The 21,081-nt window shown below is 37.9% G+C and overlaps 1 protein-coding gene across 6 annotated transcripts in view; it reads left to right on the top strand.

Annotated features, from left to right (window-relative positions):
- Positions 1-2,796: 2,796 nt before the first annotated feature.
- The window catches only part of ABCA6 (ATP binding cassette subfamily A member 6), a 75,159-nt gene continuing 56,874 nt past the window's right edge, over positions 2,797-21,081 (top strand). For 2 of the 6 annotated variants that reach the window (XR_004280689.1, XM_032321814.1), the window contains exons 1-3: positions 3,539-3,659; positions 19,053-19,153; positions 20,684-20,882. Coding sequence is in view for 5 of the 6 variants with exons in the window: in XM_032321814.1 (XP_032177705.1) it covers positions 19,058-19,153; positions 20,684-20,882 (295 nt within the window). In the remaining variant the exon portion in view is untranslated. Of the gene's footprint in view, positions 2,875-3,538; positions 3,660-17,742; positions 17,974-19,052; positions 19,154-20,683; positions 20,883-21,081 lie in introns of those variants that run through there. The other 4 variants (XM_032321809.1, XM_032321812.1, XM_032321810.1 and 1 more) reach the window with 4 other exon arrangements.

Genomic DNA, 21,081 nt, shown 5'->3' with positions numbered 1-21,081 from the left:
CCCCTATGGCCACTTTTTTTTTTTAATGCAAGTAAAATTAACACACAATGTTATGTTAGCCCCAGGTGTATAATTTAATGATTCAACAATGCCGTGTATCACCCAGTGTCCATTACCCAGTACTCTTATCCACTTCACCTATATTTCTCCCATCCCTCCACCAATCTGTCAATCACATTTATTCTCTGTATTTAAGAGAGTTTTTTATTGGTCTCAGTTCTTCTTTGTTCATTTGTTTTGCTTCTTAAATTCCACATATGAGTAAAATCATATGGTATTTGTCTTTCTCTGAGGGACTTATTTCACTGAGCATTATATTCTCTAGGTCTATCCACATTGGTACAGGTGGCAGCATCTCGTTGTTTTCTATAGCTGAGTAATATTCCATTGTAGATGTATACCACATCTTTTTTTTAAGATTTTATTTATTTATTTGACAGGCAGAGATCACAAGTAGGCAGAGAGGCAGGCAGAGAGAGAGGAAGGGAAGCAGGCTCCCCACTGAGCAGAGAGCCCGATGCGGGGCTCGATTCCAGGACCCTGGGATCATGACCTGAGTTGAAGGCAGAGACTTTAATCCACTGAGCCACCCAGGTGCCCCAGCTGGCTTCTTTATCCATTCTTCTATCAGTGGACACTTGGATTGCTTCCGTATCTTGGCTACTGTAAATAATGCTCCGGTAAACATAATGGGACATTTATCTTTTTGAATTAGAATTTTTGTTTCTTTGGTTAAATACCCAGTAGTGGAATTACTGGATTATAGGGTAGTTCTATTTTTAATTTTTTGAGGAGCTTCCATACTGTTTTCCACAGTGGCTGCACCAGCCTGTAGTCCCACCAACCACGCACGAGGCTTAATGGCCACTTTTTAGGAGAAGGAAGATTGGAGCAAAAGCTGAACGTGGATCTGACTTTCCCTGTTCAATGCAGGTGGTTTTACAAGGCTGCAGAACATCACTGAGGCAATGGAAGATGACACCCTGACGTGTTTGGGGTGCTGTCCTCAGGAAAACTCACTGTGGCCCAGTCTTAATGTAAAGGAGCACTTGGAGTTGTACACCCCAGTGAAAGGACTAGGCAAAGAGGACACTGCTCTTAGTACTTCACGGTAGGGAAGGAAGGCTCATTCATACTTTGTAGCAGGAGGAAGGGGGGAGCATGTGATTTCCTCATTAAATATGGAAAGGAGATCATAAACAAGGTCTTTACATTTAAATGCAAATAAGAAGATGGGAAACCTGAAGAAGAACCAAATCATAAGATTTAGTGTTTGTGATGATATTAATGGTCCTTCAGAATACTGATTTCAGGTTGATGGTGCTAAGGTTTTCTATATTGCTAGGTTTTTTTTTTTTTTAAAGAGTTTATTTATTTATTTGACAGAGAGAGATCACAAGTAGTCAGAGAGGCAGGCAGAGAGAGAGAGAGAGGGAAGCAGGCTCCCCGCTGAGCAGAGAGCCTGAAGTGGGGCTCGATCCCAGGACCCTGAGATCATGACCTGAGCCAGAGACAGAGGTTTAACCCACTGAGCCACTCAGGCGCCCCTATATTGTTAGTTTTGGTAAGAACATGTGCACTGTGAAACATCACAGTTGGGTTTTCCCCTCAGATTGGTGGAAGCTCTCAAGCTCCAGGAACAACTTAAAGTTCCTGTGAAGGCCTTATCCGAGGGTGTCAAGAGGAAGGTAGGAAGGGGGCTCAGGGTTACCCTGTGCGCCCCGCCCATTAGTGCCAGATGTGTTGTTCTTGTTCCAGCTGTGCTTCACACTGAGCATCCTGGGAGACTCGTCAGTGGTGATTCTGGATGAGCCGTCCACGGGGGTGGACCCTGAGGGGCAGCAGCAAGTGTGGCGAGGAGTGTCATATTAAGTGTAGGGTTAGTAGTATGAGTCTGGAGTTTGAGTATATATATATATATATATATATATATATATATATATATATAATTTTTTTTTTTTTACATTCACTCCATTTATCTTCAAGGTTCACATCCTCTATTATTGAATTCAATGAAACTCAGTACAGTGCTCAAAATTCCCCAAGGAAGGGAAAAAAATAGACATTCTAAGAATCTAATAGAATCTTGCCTGTATTTGTTTGGATTTTCTTTTTCTTACTCCTCTTCCCTGCCTCATTCTTCTTTTCTTCTTCAGTTACTGATGATCCTACAATCTGGTGCTTCTCTGCACTCCAACTTTTTAAGCAAACATGACTTTACTCACTATTTCCCAGTCTTTAGCTTTTCATGCTACAAAGCCAATTAGTGTGGTAATAGAATTACATAATGCAGTGCAATTTTTTTCTTTCTCTCTAGAACAGATTTTTTTTCTTAAAACTGAATACAAAATTTTCTATTATTCTTCATACTTCTTTCCGTTCACCTATTTCCCCAAATATTTTCTAAATGAAAACACTCTCTTACTTTACCTTGAGACAGGCAATTCAGACCATTGTTAAAAACGCAGAGAGGGGCGCCTTCCTGACCACCCACTCCATGGCAGAGGCTGAGGCCGTCTGTGACTGTGTGCCTATTATAGTGTCCAGAAGGCTCAGGTGGGTGCCCGTCCATGCCCACACTTGGGCGCCAAGTTCTTGCAGAGAGAATTACAGTTCACTATGTTAAGCTTCTTGATCGAAGATCAAACACCTTCTTCTGTCTTTGCAATTGAGGAAGAAATTAAAGGACCAGTGTTCTTTTCTTTCAACTCTTTTTTCTCTTCCTTGGATTAGGTGTATTGGTTCCATTCAACATCTGAAAACCAAATTTGTTAAAGATTATTTTCTAGAAAGAAAAATGAAAGACCCCGCTCAGATGGAGCCTCTCCGCACAGAGACTCTGAAGCTTTTTCCACAGGCTGCTCAGCAGGAAAGGTAAAGGACGTTTTTGGCATGGGTAACAAGTGTACAGGTTTTCTAGTACACTCAGTTTAGACTTGGGTGAATCTGGGCAGGAAGAGGAAGGCTGAACTGACTTCTTTATTATAAAACAAGTTGTTTGGAGGTCACTTGGATGCATAGACAAAGCCATTGAAAGGTTATGTTCAGTGAATGCTTCATAGCTCCAAAAAAATGAGTGGTGTGTGCATGTGCACATGTGCCTGTGTATGTAGAGAAGATTGTTTTGGTGCTTACAGCCTCTGGGGACAAGGCTATTAAGCAAATGAAGATACAAAGAAATGAGGAAATGACATTAAAGTAGGACTTTAAAATGAACAAAGTTTGGCCACTGAAGAGTGGGGATAAGAGGCACTCTTGAGAACACAGAATATGTAAAGAACTTGAGTCAAGATGAACTTTACCCATGTAGGGTGGCTCAGTTGGTTAAGCATCTGCTTTGGGTTCAGATCATGACCCTGGGATGCTGGGATTGAGCCCCACCTTGGGCTACCTGCTCAATGGCAGGGGATCTGCTTCATCCTCTCCCTCTGCCTGCCACACCCCACCCCTGCCTGTGCTCTCTTTCTGTCAAATAAATGAATAAAATCTTAAAAAAAAAAAAACACATTTTTTTTTGGCTACTAATTTCTCCCCAGTGTTTTAACATTGTTACACATCTGATTTTTTCCTTCTCCCAGATATTCCTCCATGATGGCATATAAATTACCATTGAAAGACGTTCACCCTCTGTCTCAGGCCTTTTTTAAAATTAGAGGCGGGTAAGTTTAGACACACTTAGACTTTATCTATTGTGATATTTTCACATGGAATGTATACTATATGAATTCAAGTAGAAAAATTATATAATCAGTCAAAACTTAGAAAATCTCCACTGGATTCATCTTATAAATTCTATAGGGATTGTAGTACTGGCTCTACACTGAGGTTTACTCCACCTTATTTTTCCTCTGTTAAAAAGGAGACAAGAATATTCTGTCCTGGTTCCATTGAATGGTATTGGAGGATAATTATCGACATGTTGTCCCAGAGAATACTGAGTTGAGCTTCTTGCATCTCCATATTTATCATAGTCAGAGGCATGAGGAGCTAGAATATGGAGACAATGACTGGAGGCCTAGATAGAAGGCCAGAGAAGGAAGGTACACAGGGCTGATATGTGACAAGTTAGGATTGGGGATGGATGAGCGTAGAGTTGAATTCATTCTAGAGACACTGACTAGAGGTCACCCTGGATATTTATGAGGCCTTGACACATAGAAATGGGACCCACATACAGGGTACTTACTTGTTCATAAATTTATAAATATAGAAACTCAACAATATTCAATGGCTGATTTGAGTCCTAACAATACATATGTAAGTAATCAAAAGGGGGTGTACTGAAATAGGCCACAAGAAGCTCTTGAGTGTACTGGTGATGTATACATTCCTTCACTGTTCTCTTTTTGTTTGGCCGTATCTACATCTTTCTTTATCTTTCCAAAAAAATGTAATGACTTGGCCTATATCCTAAAAAATCTCATGGATTTGAAGTTGCTGCATATATTGCACACTTTGAAAGCACTTTTAGTGGAAAACATGTAAGTCATTGATGTTAGTCCCTCTCAAGGCAGTGAAACAGAACTTTGACATGGAAGAATACAGCCTCTCTCAGGCTACCTTGGAACAGGTGAGTTTTCTTTCCTTTAAACCAGTGGGTATCATCCGAGGAGGCTTTGTGTAAATCTCTGTGCACATCCATCTTTCAGAAACACCCTGACATCTTTGTTTACTTACTTATTTTCTCCCTATTTAGGTGTTCTTAGAACTCTCTAAATAACAGGAAATATTGATGATGAAGTTGATACAGCAATTAGATGGAAACTCCTCCCACAGGAAGAGCCTTAAAACCCTGAATCTCCTAACATCAGGCTTTAGCTCCTACTACATTATTAGTCTCCAGAATTCTAGAACAGTCTTCCACATTACCACAGATAACAGACGCACTCAATAGTTCCAACATTCAATAATGATTAAGATTTTAGATGGTTTTTTAGACTTTAGAATGGAGAGGAGAGGCAAAGATAGGGAAAAGTCGTGAACATTACCATAATCAGGCATTATACTAATTGCTAATCAGGCCTATTTTGTGTTCAGTATTAATTAAAATATCACATAATGTTAGTCCAGTTTTTAAAATTATTTTCAATATAGCTGAATGCTGAGCATATTTTACAAACAGAACATTGAACAGGGGGCCTGGATGGCTCAGTTGGTTAAGCATCCAACTCTTGGTTTTGAGTCAAGTTGCAATTTCAGGGTTCTCAGATCCACAGACCAAACTCTGTGTTGGGCTCCATGCTAAGTGGGGAGTCTGCTTAAGATTCTCTCTCCCTCTCCCCACTGCCACTCTCTTTCTCTCCCCAAAAAGAAATGACCAAAATATTGTAGGGTTTTTTTAACCTGAACTTTAAATATATTGGCTATTTTTAAAATATTATTTACTTAAATACCAATTTAAGATAACATTGACCATAAGATGATCTAAGAAATGGATGGATGAAATTATACAGTATAACCTTTAAATACAGTTATATTTTCTGATTATAAGTATATGCTCATTTAAGGATATATAGAAATTATGTGGATGAAGATAATAGTAATCTATAGTAAAACACCATATTACTCCATTTGGCCTACCTATAATCAATGGTCTTTTTATGGGTACTTTCTCTAAGTCGACATGAGTGGGCATGGTAATTTGCTATATTTTTCCACTTCATGGTTCATGAGTACCTTGCATATCATCGTAACATCTTTGGGTTATGGGATACCTGCATTGGATTCCTTTGATGTGTTATCATGGTTTTTACTTAACCTTTTTACTATTATCTGACATTTTAAACTATATGCTTATCTCTTATGAATAAAGCTGTGATGAACTTCTCTTCAGTCTTCTTTTGTTATAGTCTTAGGGTAAATAGTTCTGGCATCAACGGATGGCTCTCTGCTGTACAAGATCTAGGTAACTTTGTTCTCTGACCAGTAGAAAAATTCAGCACCCATACTAAGCTTCTGAAATGTCCACAGGACTTTTTAATGTCATACTCATCCTTGATTCTGACTTTCCTCCTCTACTTGAACTCTTATTATGTGGTCGTGGTTTGTGTCAGTTCCTTTATGGTCACCTTGGCATTGACTTAAGGTTGAATTTGTCCCCTTAGCTTGATTTCTGCAAACAGACATTCCACAGATAATTGGTTAAAAAGAAAAAAAAGTACATCCTCCTAACTTACAGGAATTTGGTATTTCTTGAAAATTTTATGATAAAAGTTTTTGTTTTATTTGTAATGTTCAAATTTTCTTAAAAAGGAAATTCCATTCACTCAATTACATAATTAAAACCAACAAAGAAATGTATTTGTGGTTTTGGTAGATGACTCATTTTCTATCCTTAGATTACCATACTTATTCCAGTGGTTCTCATTCACTTCTGTCCCCCACACAGCAGACAGATAACATTATTTGGAGTTGTTTTGGGTTATCTCAATAGAAGATTGCTACTGCCACCCAGGAGGCAGAGGCTAAAGACACTGTTAAACATCCTAAAACCCACAGGACAGTCCTCCACAAAAAAATGATAATTCATCTCAAAATGAAAGTAGTGCCCATATTGAGACACTCTGATTTTTGGTTAACCAGGTGAGCTCATCCTCTATGCTTTGATGACTCACCATCCAGCATTTGAGACTATCTCATATCCCTATGTAGTCTGTGATCTTCCAGGAACTCCTTTTTGTATGAGTCTTTTCTTCCAGGTCCTAGTAGCCCAACTAGAAAAAATAATGTCTCAACAAGGCCTTTCTTCATATTTATGATGGATGATCACAACTGGTCAAAAAAAGAAGCTTGGTTAAAAAAAAATATTAACACCATTCATTTTCTACCAATGTCCTTACTCCTGTTGAAGAGTGATTTACTTTGACCAAAAAAAGACACAGCAAGGTTCTGTGATGTCTTCTGATACAACTGTTTGGCAGTGGGTCCTGCCAGTTACCTCATAAAAGTTCTTCCTCTAACAGCTTCCTTCAGCTGCTTTGAGTAGGCATTCTGGACTTTAATTTGGTGGATTTCCTGCTTCTATAAATTAAAATCATCTAACTGTGCTCAATTACATTTCTATGCTCTTAAAATTGTTGCTTTGTAGCTGTTGCTCATAATCTTATCTTCCTTGGCTACATGGTATGACTACCAAGAAAACAGTTTGGGAATAAGTAGAACACTCTCAATGTTTTCCAACCGTGTCTTAATTTTTTTTTTTTAAGTTTTTGTATTTATTTGGCAGAGAGAGAGACAGACAGAGATCACAAGTAGGCAGAGAAGCAGTCAGAGAGAGAGAGGGAAGCAGGCTCCCCGCTGAGCAGAGAGCCAGATGTAGGGCTTGATCCCAGGACTCTGAGATCATGACCTGAGCCGAAGGCAGAGGCTTAACCCACTGAGCCACTCAGGTGCCCCTAACCTTGTCTTAATTAATTACAAAAGGTCCACATTCTTGGTGATTTCATGTCTCACAAATCCCAGTTCCTGGTAGTGATTCCTGTGTTCCTTGGGTTGTCATGTACATTAATCCAAGTAATGTAGGGCTTGTGGTAACTCCAGACATATCCAAGAATTAGGACAGTTCTGAAAGAGACAGTTTGAAGGTTATTGTGGATTCAAGACAGCCATAAGTATCTTTCATAAGTGGAGATTGTGAAATTTCAGCTGTTATTTCGACCCATGATATAGACTCAGCTTCTTGCTCTGCTGTGGCTATCATGAAATACAGTCTTCTTCAGCCAGTTAACTGGCTACAGCACTCACTGTTGACACATCTTTTCTCAACCCACTTCTGCTTACTTAAAGTTTTTGTTTACTTCTTTAAACTTATTAAAGTTTAAACTTTAAATCTTTAACTTAAAGTTTAAACTTTAAATCTTTAACTTATCCCATGGCCTCCCTTGTCTCCCCTGCCTCATTGCCTTTCTCTGTGCATCTTTTTAGCTTCATCTCTACTGCTTGGTTCAGTTTCTGGAGAAGGTTGTGACTGGCTTTTGTCTCTATGTGAGCTGAACTTTTTTTGACCAACAGCGCAGAAGCTGAATGTGCTATGGTCTTGCACCAGTGATACAAATTATGGTCAATTTACATTAAGAACAACCCGGGCCCTCATCCCTCAGGAGGGCAGTTTCTAAGAAGCAGCAAGAAGTTGGTAAGCACCATGCTTGTCACATTAAAAACAAACAAACAAACAAACAAAAACGGTATATAGAGTTTAACCCAGATATAGAATTCAGTCCTTTTAACACAGATCTTTCTCCTATTGAAAATGCCTTGCAAGATCTAGCAGGATGACTCTGGGTTAGGTTAAAAATACCAGTGGTTGTAAGTGGTTTTAAGTGCCCAGAAATTTTCAATGTCTCAGTTCATTTGATCTTTTAAATGTATTTTAAATAAAATATATGTATAATATAAAATTTGCTTGAAATAATCTAGATATAAATAGGGCATGAATATGAATGCTCATATGAAATATCTAGAGTAGGCAAATTCATGGAGACAAAAAGTAGATTAGAGGGTACCAGGAGCTAAGGGATGGGAGAATGAGGATTATTGCATGGTGAAGAATTCCTGTGTAGGGGGCGCCTGGGTAGCTCAGTCAGTTAAGCATCTGCCTTTGGCTCAGGTCATAATCCCAGAGTCCTGGGATAAAGTCCTGTATTGGGCTCCTTGCTTAGCGGAGAGCCTGCTTCTCCGTCTTCCTGCTTCTCTCCCTGCTTGTGCTCTCTCTCTCTTTCTCTGGCAAATAAAATCTTTAAAAAAAAACCAAAATTCCTACATAAGGTAATGGAAAAGTTTTGGAGTGAGAATGTACAGTATTGTGAGTGCAATTAATGTTACTGAATTGTACATTTAAAAATGCTTTAAAAAAGACAAACTCAGTGCATTTAATTTTTAAAAGTATAATTTAAAATAATTTGACATAGTACATGTTATCTGTAAGAAAATCATACAATTTTTACAGTTCTAGAATATAAAAGATTTTTTTGCTTCATTAACATATTTTTTCTATCATACAGGCATATACACAACACAGGTAATATTATATCTACTGTTTTGTGTTTGTCTTATTTAATAACATACTATGAGCATCATACTTTCCCAGTTTATTATAGATCTACATCATTTTTATAACCTATGTATCATTTTAATGTTTGAATATATAAAAAAAGATTATGGCTGAAAAATCAATAGAAAGATACATAGATTATTTCTAAATTTCCCTGTTGTAAAAAATGCTCCCACTAAAAATGTGGCATGTAGATCTTTGGCAATTATCTTCCTAATTACTGGAATACATTCCTAGAACACACAGGCCCAAGGTTCTCTATGTGCCTAAGCTTCCAACAGAAGTCTCACTGAGGCGTTCCATCTGTACATTCCAGCCATTTCCTCGATTTTTTCCCTGGTGCCTCCTCAGAAGCAGAAATTTCCTAAGAAAGGAAAGAATTAGAGACAGCAATAATGACAAAGTGAATACCATTTCCATAATCCCCTCACTCTTATCTGCTGAAATGAAAATAAAAACAAAGCAAAAACAAGATGGTAGATGTAGAATTAGGAAAGACCCAGACTCTTATTGTAACCCCCAAATAACTTTGTTGGCAACTCAAACACCTATTTTCTAAATTAAAGAAAGATGCCAGCAGCCAGCATACCTCTCTCCCCTCTGTGAGCAATGTGGAACCAGCCACAAGTGAAGCAGACTCTGAAAGCTCCTATTTCATTCTCCTTCTCGGCTGGGGAAGTCCTGAAGGCATGATCAAGCTAAAGGAAAGCCTTTTCCTTCCCCCACACAGAGCCAGCCTGAGGATCCCGTAGAGTGGAAACAAACAAACAAACAAACTAGGAAACCTTCAGATACTCAGCTAAATCTATCCCCAGGCCATAGCAGGAACTTAAGTGAAGAGGGCCTTTGTTTCTGAGCGATCTTCCATTTACTCATTTTATAGAAAGAAAGGGAGGGGAACCCCCACCACACACACATCCAAAAAAAGAAAAAAAATAGGGGGAGTGTGGGAGAAAGAAAAAAAATAGAATTTTTTTTTTTAAAATAATGTGATTTTAGAATATAGGTTAGGTTCCTTGGGGTGAGGTCCAGAGCCAATGACCAAGGAAGAATTCTTTTTTTTTTTTTTTTAAAGATTTTATTTATTTATTTGACAGAGAGAGATCACAAGTAGGCAGAGAAGCATCAGAGAGAGAAGGGGAAGCAGGCTCCCTGCTGAGCAGAGAGCCCAATGCGGGGCTTGATCTCAGGACCCTGAGATCATGACCTGAGCTGAAGGTAGAGGCTTTAACCCAATGAGCCGTCCAGGCGCCCCCAAGGAGGAATTCTTGAGACACCTTTGTTGCAAAATGGTGGTTTTATTAAAGCACAGGGACGACCCGTGGGCAGAAAGAGCTGCTGCACAGGAGGGGTTGTGAGGAGTGGCTGATTATATACTTGGGAATTGGGAGAGGTAAGGAAAAGGAATGTTTTTCAAAAGGATTTTCATTTGTTAAAGAGGACCTGTAAGACAGAGGAAGCCTTGTCATTGTCCAGTTAAGATTGTTTTGACCTCTGCCAATGTATTAACAATAAGGCTAATATTAAGACAGTCGGGAGCTCCCTGGAAAAGGTCACACATATCCTACCCAAGACTTGGGGGTGGTTGCAGGGTGTCAGCTTGTACTTTGTCCTCAGACAGACTTCTGCTCCCTCATCAAAAGGAATGTTAAAGAAATGCCATTTATAACTCCTGATGAGTTCAGCAGTACCCCTGTGTGTATGAACTCTCCCTCAACCTATTGTTAAATTAACGATGTCATGAAAGAAATCAACAAGGCAATTATTAGTAAACATAACATTCTATATCAGCCAAAGATCCATGAGTTCTGTGGCCAGAGTTCTAGCACAGATTCACTGATGAAGAAACAAAAAATACCAAAGGCTATTATTATATAGTGGAAACTGACATAAACGAGTCCACAGCTTTGAAAGTTGACTTGAGGTTCTCTGTGATACTGAATATTCTACAACATTTCCAGAGGCTATCAAAGATCTGAGGGGGAGGTTTGACCTGTTATGTTATAACCTACGGCCCTTGTGAGTTTTTGAATGGGCCAACAGTAGGGTTTAGGTTGAGAGGCTATTCCTACAATTTCTTTACATAAATAATCTCTTTAGCTATTAATTTTCTTTTCCTTGTTTCTTCTAAAAATGAAACATTTTGTGATAAAAATGTATATATTTAAAATTTTACTTTATTTTAGCAAATATTTAGCCACCTACCATATAGTTCTCTGTGCTAGGGACATAATACAACTAAAAAATGTTCATATCTAGTTTTTGTGGCTAGTAGACCATGCTGCAGACCCCCTATGGTATCCACAGATGTAGTATTGAAAGGTGAAGAAAATAAGGTCACGGGTACTGAGACCTTTTGAAATTAAAGGTCATTAGTGTCTAAATTCCATCAATGGCATTTCAGTCTAGAGGCAGACTTCCTAGAAGCTGGAATTGGAGACAGTTTACTCATCGGATTATTCTACTTTCCCATCTGACATTAGCGTAGGACTTATGTGCAATGCTTTCAGTATAAACCAGTTTGTACTAAAAGCATCTTGAGATGGAAAAAATAACATGCGTGAGCAGGTTGCTAGTGGTAGTGGGCATAGAAAATGAGTGCTTGGATTATAAAAATTTAGTTATGTTTCTTCTCTGCACGTGGGGACCCTGGTATTGAAAAAAAATGGTATGCACCATTTTGGGGGCAGTTTTATCCCTATAACAGAGGGGAAAAAAAAGGTGTCTGAGTAGGCCTTGTGACCTGGTTAACACTGTCACTGTGATGATAATCTAGTACATTAGGGACACTACAAAATAAGGTAACGTTGACCAAATCAGTTGCCCAGAGAGTCCACCAACAACCAGCTTCTGTGCTGCACATTCTAGACCCCCATGTCATGTGCCCTTAATGAAAAAGATCGTTAGCCAGATGAGAAGAATTGGTCTACAGAACGACTGAACCTTACTTAGTAGGATAGTCAGCAAAGTTTTCTAAAAAAAGAAACACAGCTAATTTCAGAAACAGGGAAGACCTTAAAATGCTATTTAGAATTTTATTTTAGTCACATTTAGGATGGCTTCCTAAGGACAGCTTTATCTCTTTGGCAGCTCACGGAGTGGGCCGCTAGCAGCTGCACCTGCATCATGGGACTCCAGACTAGCAATTATGACAAAGACCCAGGCAGGAATCATTTGAGATCCGTCCCAGAGGTCTGAGCAAGAACAGAGTGGCTGGCAGCTGGCATACCTCTATACAGAGGCTCACAATCTCTTGGTACTGAGGTTTTGTTCTAGAGTAATGTTGATCTAATCCCGAGAGTGGATCCTAGTCACTCTGACCACAAAATGGGTATTTGTACATGTTCTTTGTGAAGCAGATAAGCAACCTACAGAAACTTAAAAGAGGAAAACATGCAAAAGGAGAAGAAATAGAAAGCTAGATGTACTGCTGCAGCTAAAATTCCAGGGAACTTGTAGTTCTAGTATGCTGCCAAAATTCCTAAGTTTTAGTTTACTTGAAAATTTTATCTAGAAAATGATTTATGAACACATACTTTGTTTTCCCTCAATAAAACTTTGATATAGTCCTAGATAGCCAAACCTCCCCAAATCCACAACCTTTCTGGACACAGTGAATCAGCTCTCTGCCATGTACTTGAAAGTAAAATCTGGGAGCCAATGGCCCAAATAAAGTTGGCAAGAAAGAAGAGGCATCTACTATTTCCACTTAGGAGTCCACAACCTTTCAAGAGAAAAGCTGACCTTTGCCAATAGCCTCTCCCATATATACACCATCAATGCCTGACCCTCTCACCCTTCATCATAATTTTCTGACAAAACCTCAATCTTGGTTAAACCTGTTTTAGGAGATGAACATTGGTAGAAAACACACATGAACAAAATAACTAGTCTCACTTTAAATGAAGGGCCACTGTCTGTCTTCAAGTGGAGCCTTGGTTCTGCCGGGCAACTGCACTGCATTCCCCTTGTCCACTCGCTCTGTCACCGGATTGGATGATTAAATTGCTTAACCACATCTTTCTGCTTCTCAGACTCTAACATCTCTCTCTCCTCTTTCACTCTCAGCCAAAGACCTTGCTTCCCACTTGACTGTGAAAACGGAAGCAATTAGAAGAGTGTTTTCACAAGCTTTCAGAGTCTGAGCAACCAGCCAGGTTTCAGTATACCCATATACTGTAACATTCTTCCTATTAGTGTGAATGAACAGCATTCCTATATACGGCCAGTATTCACACCTGTGTACGTCATCCTCTTGTCATCCTGTTCCCCTGTTCATGAACATACACTGTCAAATACCTGTCCCCGTCTGCATTATCTTTAAAATTATAGCTCATAAGGACAGCTTTTTAAGTGAAATGGGAGGATTTCTAGTGACTGAGAGTTGAGAAGGACAGTAACTCCAATAACTTTGGACCCCCCCACAGCATACTCTGAGGAAAACAATGGCGTAGCACGCGTGCAAAAATCCCTAGCATTCTCTGATCCCATGCCAACTCTGTCTCTGTTCTCTTTTCTCTTTTCTTTTCTTTTTTTTGTCTCTGTTCTTCACTTGCAATTAAAACTCTGCAAAATCATAGACACCTTGGGGTGTCTGGGTGGCTCAGTTGGTTAATCATCTGAATCTTGGTTGTGGCTCAGGTCATGATCTCAGAGTTGTGAGAGATCAAGCCCTGGGATGGGTGCCATGCTCGGTGCAGAGTCTAATTGGATTCTCTCCCTCTCCCTTTGTCCCTCACCCACCCCCACTCATGCGCATGCTCTCTCTCTCTCTCTCTCTCTCTCTCAAATAAATAAATAAATCTTTAAAAAATCATAGATACCTCTGAGATTTCATTAGCAGAGACTGAAGAACTGTACAGGCTGGTGGGAAGTTATGCATCCTCTCCCACAAAATATTGTTTACAGTCAAATAAATAATTAGTACTGGGAACTTATTTGTCAAACACTTCTGAGACAAAACTCTTGGTATTTTTAAAACAAAAAATTTTTTAAAGATTTTATTTATTCATTTTAGAGAGATAGAGAGAGCACAGAGGGAGAATGAGAGGGAGACATGGACTCCTCCCCTAGCAAGGAGCCCAGGGTGTGACTCAATCCCAGGACTCTGGGATCATGACCTGAGTCAAAGGCAGATGCCTAACCAACTGAGTCACGCAGGTGTCCCTAAAAATTATTTTTAATTGAAGTATATCTTTTAGTTTTCTTTTAGTCATGTTGCGTAGGAGGTAAATTCTCTCAGAGGAGATCTGTATTTCATGCATATTTAACTGAGTATAGAATTTGAAGTTGACTATTTTGTTTCAGCACTTTGGCATTATTTGATTCTTTATGACAACATTTGGCTAACTGTTAAACCTTAGTTTATAACTCATATTTTCTGTTTTATTGTTTTTCTAATATTTCCCTCTCTCCACTCTCCTTCTTGATCATGTTTTGAAAACTCACCACAAAAAAGTTAGTTGTTGAAATTTTTTTCTTTTCTTCTTTTTTTTTTTTTAATCTGAGGGCTCATATCTTCAACTCTGGAAATTTTTCATCCACCTTGTTTTTGAAAATTCCTCTTATTTATTCCCTTTACTTTCCTTATTATAAAATGCCTAGTAGATATGTGCTGGAAACATCATTCTGTCTTTCATGTCTTTTAATTTGTCTTTAATATTTTTCTATCCTGTCCTGTCTTTACACTAAATCTTATTTAATTTCTTCAGTTACGTTTCTGGTTTATTGATTTTCTCCTCAGCTGTGCCTAACCTGCTACAAAACTTATCCATTGAATTCTTAATCTTAACTATTTTTAGTCCCTTTAAAAATCTGTAAGTTCTAAAAAGTTATTTCCTTATTAGTCTTCCTTGTCATTTCTTCCTGTTTTATTATTTATTATTCCTATGTAATTTATATTGCTTCTTTAGTACTAATAGTCTCATTTTGTTCACCTGTTGATTTTCTTTCATGATGGACTTTTTTTTTTTTTTAAGATTTTATTTATTTGAGAGAGTGAGAGCACAAGACAGCACATGTAGGGGGAGGGGGAGATGGAGAAGCTGACTCCCTGAGCAGGGAGACCAACAGGGGCCTCAATCCCAGGACCCTGGGATCAGGACCTGAGCTGAAGGCAGATGCTTAACTGAGTCAGCCAGGTGTCCCATTCTGTGGTGCACTTTTCTTTATGAGTTTAGCTGCTGGAAGGAATATTTATTTAACACTGTTGCCTTGTGCCTTGAATCCTGGACATATCTCTGTAGAATTGTTTTCATCTTCTCTGTGGGCCTCCAGATTAATAGTAATAATAAGAGGGGCTCCAGATTAATAGTAATAGTAAGAGAAGGAGGAGGAAAAGGGGAAGGAGGAGGAAAAGGGGAAGGAGGAGGAAAAATAGGAGGAGTAGGATTATCAGCAGCAAGTTACATTTTTTGAGTTTTGATGATTTTCCAGGCATTGTTTTATGAACTTTATTTATATTAATGGATTTACTCTCCACGGTAGCCATACATACATACATACACAGTTATAATCTCCATTTTAAGGTGGGGGGTTTTAAATCGATTGTGCAAAGTCTCACAGCTGGTACATGGCAGAGCTAGAATTCAAACCTGTTTGGCTCCAGATTGCAACTAACTGCTATGATATTTGCTGTGTTTCTAGACATGTTACTATGCAGGGAGAAGAAATTAAGATCCTTTTCTTATGTCCTATATCTGGCATGTTCTACATATCCTGATGCTTTTCATTACTATGGAGGATATATATTTTTTAACGCAGAGGTTGGGTAAAAAATATACATCCTTCCTCTTCCTTGGGGAAGTCAGTAGTTTTACTAGTTTCTATTCCTAGCACAGAGCAGTCATATCAATTTTCTGGATTCATGTAGAGATATGAAATCCAGCTTCATAATCCATCAAGTCTAGGTCATAGAGTTATTGAAACACTTCTTTGAACAGCTGGATTGCTGACATAACCATTCATAGTTCTGGCTTTAATTCCTCTTTTCATTTTTAATACCTGAGGATATTCCTTCCTTTCTCTTTATTTCTTCCATTGTTTCTTGGTTTCTTTTCTTTACCCTTTTCTTATTTCTTTTTAAGATCTGGTTAAATAGGGGTGCATGGGTGGCTCCGTGGGTTGGGCCTCTGCCTTCGGCTCAGGTCATGATCTAAAGGGTCTTGGGATTGAGCCCCATGTCATGCTTTCTGCTCAGGAGGGAGTCTGCTTCCCTCTCTCCCTCTGTCTACCTCTCTGCCTACTCTCTCTCTCTGTGATTTCTCTCTCTGTGTTAAATAAATGAAAATATAAAAATTTAAAGAAAGTATTTGGTTAAATATTTAAACTCCTTTTTTTTCCTTTTCTCTCTCTCTTTTTTTTTTTTTTTTTGATATATTTTACTCACCATTTCAATGTACTTCTAGCCAGAGTTTGGAAACTTCATTTTATTACGTTACTGTTTATGGGGAAATCTTCAGGCTTAAATAAAGAAAAATGACCTTCCAAGTAAAAGCAAGTCAGAGTAAATAAGTCAAGAAAGAGGAACAAAAGGCATATATAAGAAACAATGATAAGAAGTAAAACTAATAAAATATCTAAATAATTATTGATATTGCATTTGTGCATTTTAATGCAATTGTAAACCAAATGAAAATTCCTAAAATAGATTTCTCAAATAAGGTAAATAGGATGTAAAACAACAACAAAATTAATAAAAATATAAACTATATTCCAGGTGATTTAAAAGGAACAAAATTTTTGTTTAGGTCATTGACCTATTATTGATACAAAATTTTAACAGTGTTTTTGACCTCAGGACTTTTAGGACATCTTTATTACCTTTAGGACATCTTTATTACCTTTGTTTTTGCCAATTTTTCATGTAAAAGACATGTAACTGTTCACTGTTGACACTTTTTAAAAATAGAACTAATTACTGAGGAGAGAAATATACATATATAATGCCATGGCTTAATTTTAAAAAAATTATCTTCTTTTTTTTTCCAGAACAACTGTCAGCTTTATGATTATTAACATCTGTGGTTTGGGAGCCATGTCAAATATTTGAGATTTCCCAATTCATGGACTTTGGCTTCCTGTTTTGCCATTTACTTTGGCAGGTCAAGAAAAGTTTGCAATTCTTTACAGAGAGAGATAGACTATACGATGGCAGTTGAACAAATTTTATTTTTTCCCCAAGTCTTCATGCATAAAAAATTGACCTTAATCTTTTTATATATTTTTTAGTCCTTGGCAGTCTTTTATTTTGTTCATATGCCTTCTGAAATCCTGCATCCACTATGAGCAGAAGAGAGAAAGGGATTTGTTCATAATTATTCATTTGTCCAAATTAAGTGTTTCTCCAAAGTGGACTATGGGTTGCTTAGCTTTATGAGGGGGAAAAAAATCAGCTTCAGCACATTCTGCCCATTCAGTACCAATTAATCAAATACATCATTGGCAGTTGTGTTTAGGCATTAGCAGAAAAAAAAAAAAGCTAAAGATTTCTCATACACATTTAACTACTTTGTTTTGTTAGTGATTGTTTTTACTTGTTTATTACTCTTTTCCCATCTTGGTCTCATCATGTCCAACAGGCTAGTTCCATGTTCCTTGTTTACCATTTTACCCCTTATCCCTGAAGTTGAAAGGCCAAGTGCACAAACACAGGGCTTTTTTTTTTTTTTTTATTCCCAACCAACCACTGAACCATCATTTCCCTGCAGATAATTGGCTTAGGGAAGAAAAGGCAGAAAACAAAACAAGTTCATCATGTGCAGCTTGGTCTGACTACACCCCCTTTCAGAAAGCAGCCTGGGTAAGACTCCCATCTAAGGAATAAATGAAGAAGTAGCAATAAGGAAATTTTAATTGTTCCTGTACACAAAAAGAGAACTGTGCGTTGACAGTGTTTCCAGAGTACTTTCCTAATTTTTCTGACAGTAAGTAAAGCTCCATTTTGTTGTGCTATGCCAAATATGTGGGGGGACACTGCTAGAAATCAGTCTATTTTTCAGAGGTTTCCAAACACTCATAAGTATTATATTCTTCAATGTAAGACCTAATGATAAAGTTTTTCTCTTTATTCCCCACCGACTTTAATTGTCTAGATACAACAGCAGAATATAGGAAAATAGTAAAATTTGCTTCTGTACTATCTGGGGAAGAATTGTCTGAATATTTTGTTATGCAAATCTAAAATAATTTAATTCTGAGATTAGAAAAACTGAAAAAATAATCTCCGTTGGCTTATTTGCAAACATTTGGGCAAAATTACTTTCCATGTGATGCCTGTCTTTCTTCTTTCTTTCTTTCTTGCTTTCTTCTTACTTGGCCATTTTTCCTCAGTTATTTAGGTCCTTCTGAATTCAGAAAATTGATATGAGTTGGGATTTTTGGTGTCTCACAATCAAGTTTCAGCTAGTTTGAGTCTGGATTCAGCTAATTGAGACTAAAGCTGTTCAGTTTAATCTGGAAAGTAGTACTATAGGAGAACAGTTCATTGAGGTTACATCTAATGGACATAATTAATTGTTCAAATGAATTTAATTAATCAGAATGTTGATTAATTTGGTTGGCTCTGGCATTTCTATTTAAATACAAAGAACAAAAATTTATTATTAATCAGATGAGATATGATTCAATTACTCTATTCATGTAGTTGAATTTCTGTTATAAAAGGTAAGAAAATGTGAAGAATCTTACAGGTTTTAAAATCTAATGATATATTTTCCATTGTTGCACTCTGTATTTCTGTAAAAATTGTGAGACTGGCCACTATCTCCCCACCATTACCCACTCTCCCAAATAGCTTACTATGAGTAAAATTTTGCAATCATGTGGTATTAAAATAATATTTTTAATACATTTTTTTGTTGTTCTTAAAGGTAGGGAATGTTTTCCCCCAAAATATGATCAAGATTTTTCTTTTCTTCCCCACTCTCCAAGGTTTTTCTTATTATATTTATTTGTCTAGTTTATGTTCAACCTTGTTTACCTTTTCCTTGTTTTTAAATGATAGGCTAAATGCATATGAAACAGAAAAGTGTGTATCAGCAAACTCAAGCACTTCTGTACAAGAATTTTCTTCAGAAATGGAGAATGAAAAGAGAGAGTTTATTGGTATGTTTGAAAGTCTGCCTCTTTCTGCAGCTCACATCATTCTTGTATTTTACTGTCAAATGATGCTCTTATTTTATATTTTAAGTAGCAGACTGGATTTATTGTTTTTAAGGTTGCCTCCTATTGTACGTGTTGAACCAAGAGACTCATAGCAGTCCATGAAACATAATGAAGAATTGCAAAAACTAAAAATATTACTCACTTTTTAAAAAAAAATAAGTGAAAATTTAATTGTATGGTAAATTATAGCAACTATTAAAGCTGCTACCATATGTAATAAAGTTAGAGTAAGGAAATAATAAAAAGGATGGCTGACAGTCCGACAAATTTTCATTTGGGGGACTTATTTTCAAAGCCATGGATTTTATAAACAGAGATTATTTCCAAGAATTATGACCAAGTAACACCATTGATGGTCAGTTCGCATTAGGTAGGTAGGCTTTCTACAGGTAATAACCCCAGATCTCAGGGGCTGAGCTCAGCAAAAATTTATTTTTCCCTCTGCTCATAGTCTAAATAAGGTTGGCAGTGAAACTGAAGTAGGTCTGGTAGGTGCAGGAGTCTCCTCCACACAACCATTCAGGGACCCAGCCTCCTTCACCCAGGGACACTGCCATCTCCCCAGACCTTAGAGACCTCCCCTGGACACTCTGCATCCAGTCAGGTGGCCAGGAAGTATGGGGGGATCTGGGTGGCTCAGTCGTTTGAATGTCCAGCTCTTGATTTCAGTTCGTGTCATGATCTCAGGGTCATAGGATTGAGCCCCTAGTGGGCTCTGCTCTCGGTGGAGATCCTGCTTAAGGGTCTCTCCCTTTCTCTTTCTTACTCTCCTTCTCCCCTACTCTCCATTAGTCAGTCCCTCCCCACCCCTACACTTTCTCTCTAAAATAAATACATAAATCTTAAAAAAAAAAAAAAGATCAGGAAGTGCAGGGACTGAGATAGAATATAGAAGGTTGTGCATGGTTCCTTGAGCCAGGCCTTGAAGGGGTGCATAGCATTTCTGCCCACATTCCATTGGCTAGAACTCAATCACTTGGTCCTGCTTAATTTCCAGAGGCTGGGAATGCTGTCTAGCATTGTGCTAGGCAGGAAGAGATTACCGATATTGGTGAGCTACTAGGCAGTCTCTCTCACTCAGTTTCTTTTCATGTTCTTTGATTTCCAATACAAGAATGTGACAACTGACAAAGATGTTGTTATTTGCCACCATGAATTCTGTCTGGGATAGTCTGTGTCTTATAGACTATAAAGTCAGATGCCCATGCCTAAGAATTGCCATCCTTTTAGTCACTCTGTTAGTTTCTGTGATGGCATCTGCGGTAGTTCATGATTTAATGCAAATTTTAGTTCTAGTGTTGGACAATAATATACATGGCAATGATCTCAATATTCATCTTCTGTTGGGTTCCCTTTGCTCTGAAAAGCAGAGAACAAAGTGGCAAATTGGAATTTGTCTTCAATAGTTCTTTGGTATTAACTGAATTTTTAAGGAAATATCTGAATTCATTCTTTTTTCCCCTGTTATAGGAATGGGCACTCCCAATACTTCTAGGGCTGTACATGGGACTATTTTCACATTTCAGAGAAAATATGTATTTTCCTGAATTGCCTCCTCAAGATCTGGGAAGTGCAGATCATGTTAATAACTCTGTAGCTATTGTATACACACCTGTCTCTGATCTAACCCAGGAGATAATGAATAAAACAGCATTTGCACTTTTGAAAGGTAGGTGTACTAATGGCAATAAAGAATTACTGACATTATTTTACATCTTTTTTAATATAATGTAACTGTGATTAATTTGAACTTACAATGATCTATTATGCAAATTATTTAGGTATCATGATTAGCTTTTTCTTTCTCTCATAACAAGTAGCCTTGTAAACCCTTTCAGCTTAATGGGACTCCAGTTTAGGGAGTTCTA

Source organism: Mustela erminea, chromosome 18, assembly GCF_009829155.1.
Source record: "Mustela erminea isolate mMusErm1 chromosome 18, mMusErm1.Pri, whole genome shotgun sequence".
Classification (NCBI taxonomy): Eukaryota; Metazoa; Chordata; class Mammalia; order Carnivora; family Mustelidae; genus Mustela; species Mustela erminea.
The sequence above is the reverse complement of the archived record's forward strand: the minus strand, read 5'-3'. Positions and strand labels throughout refer to the sequence as shown.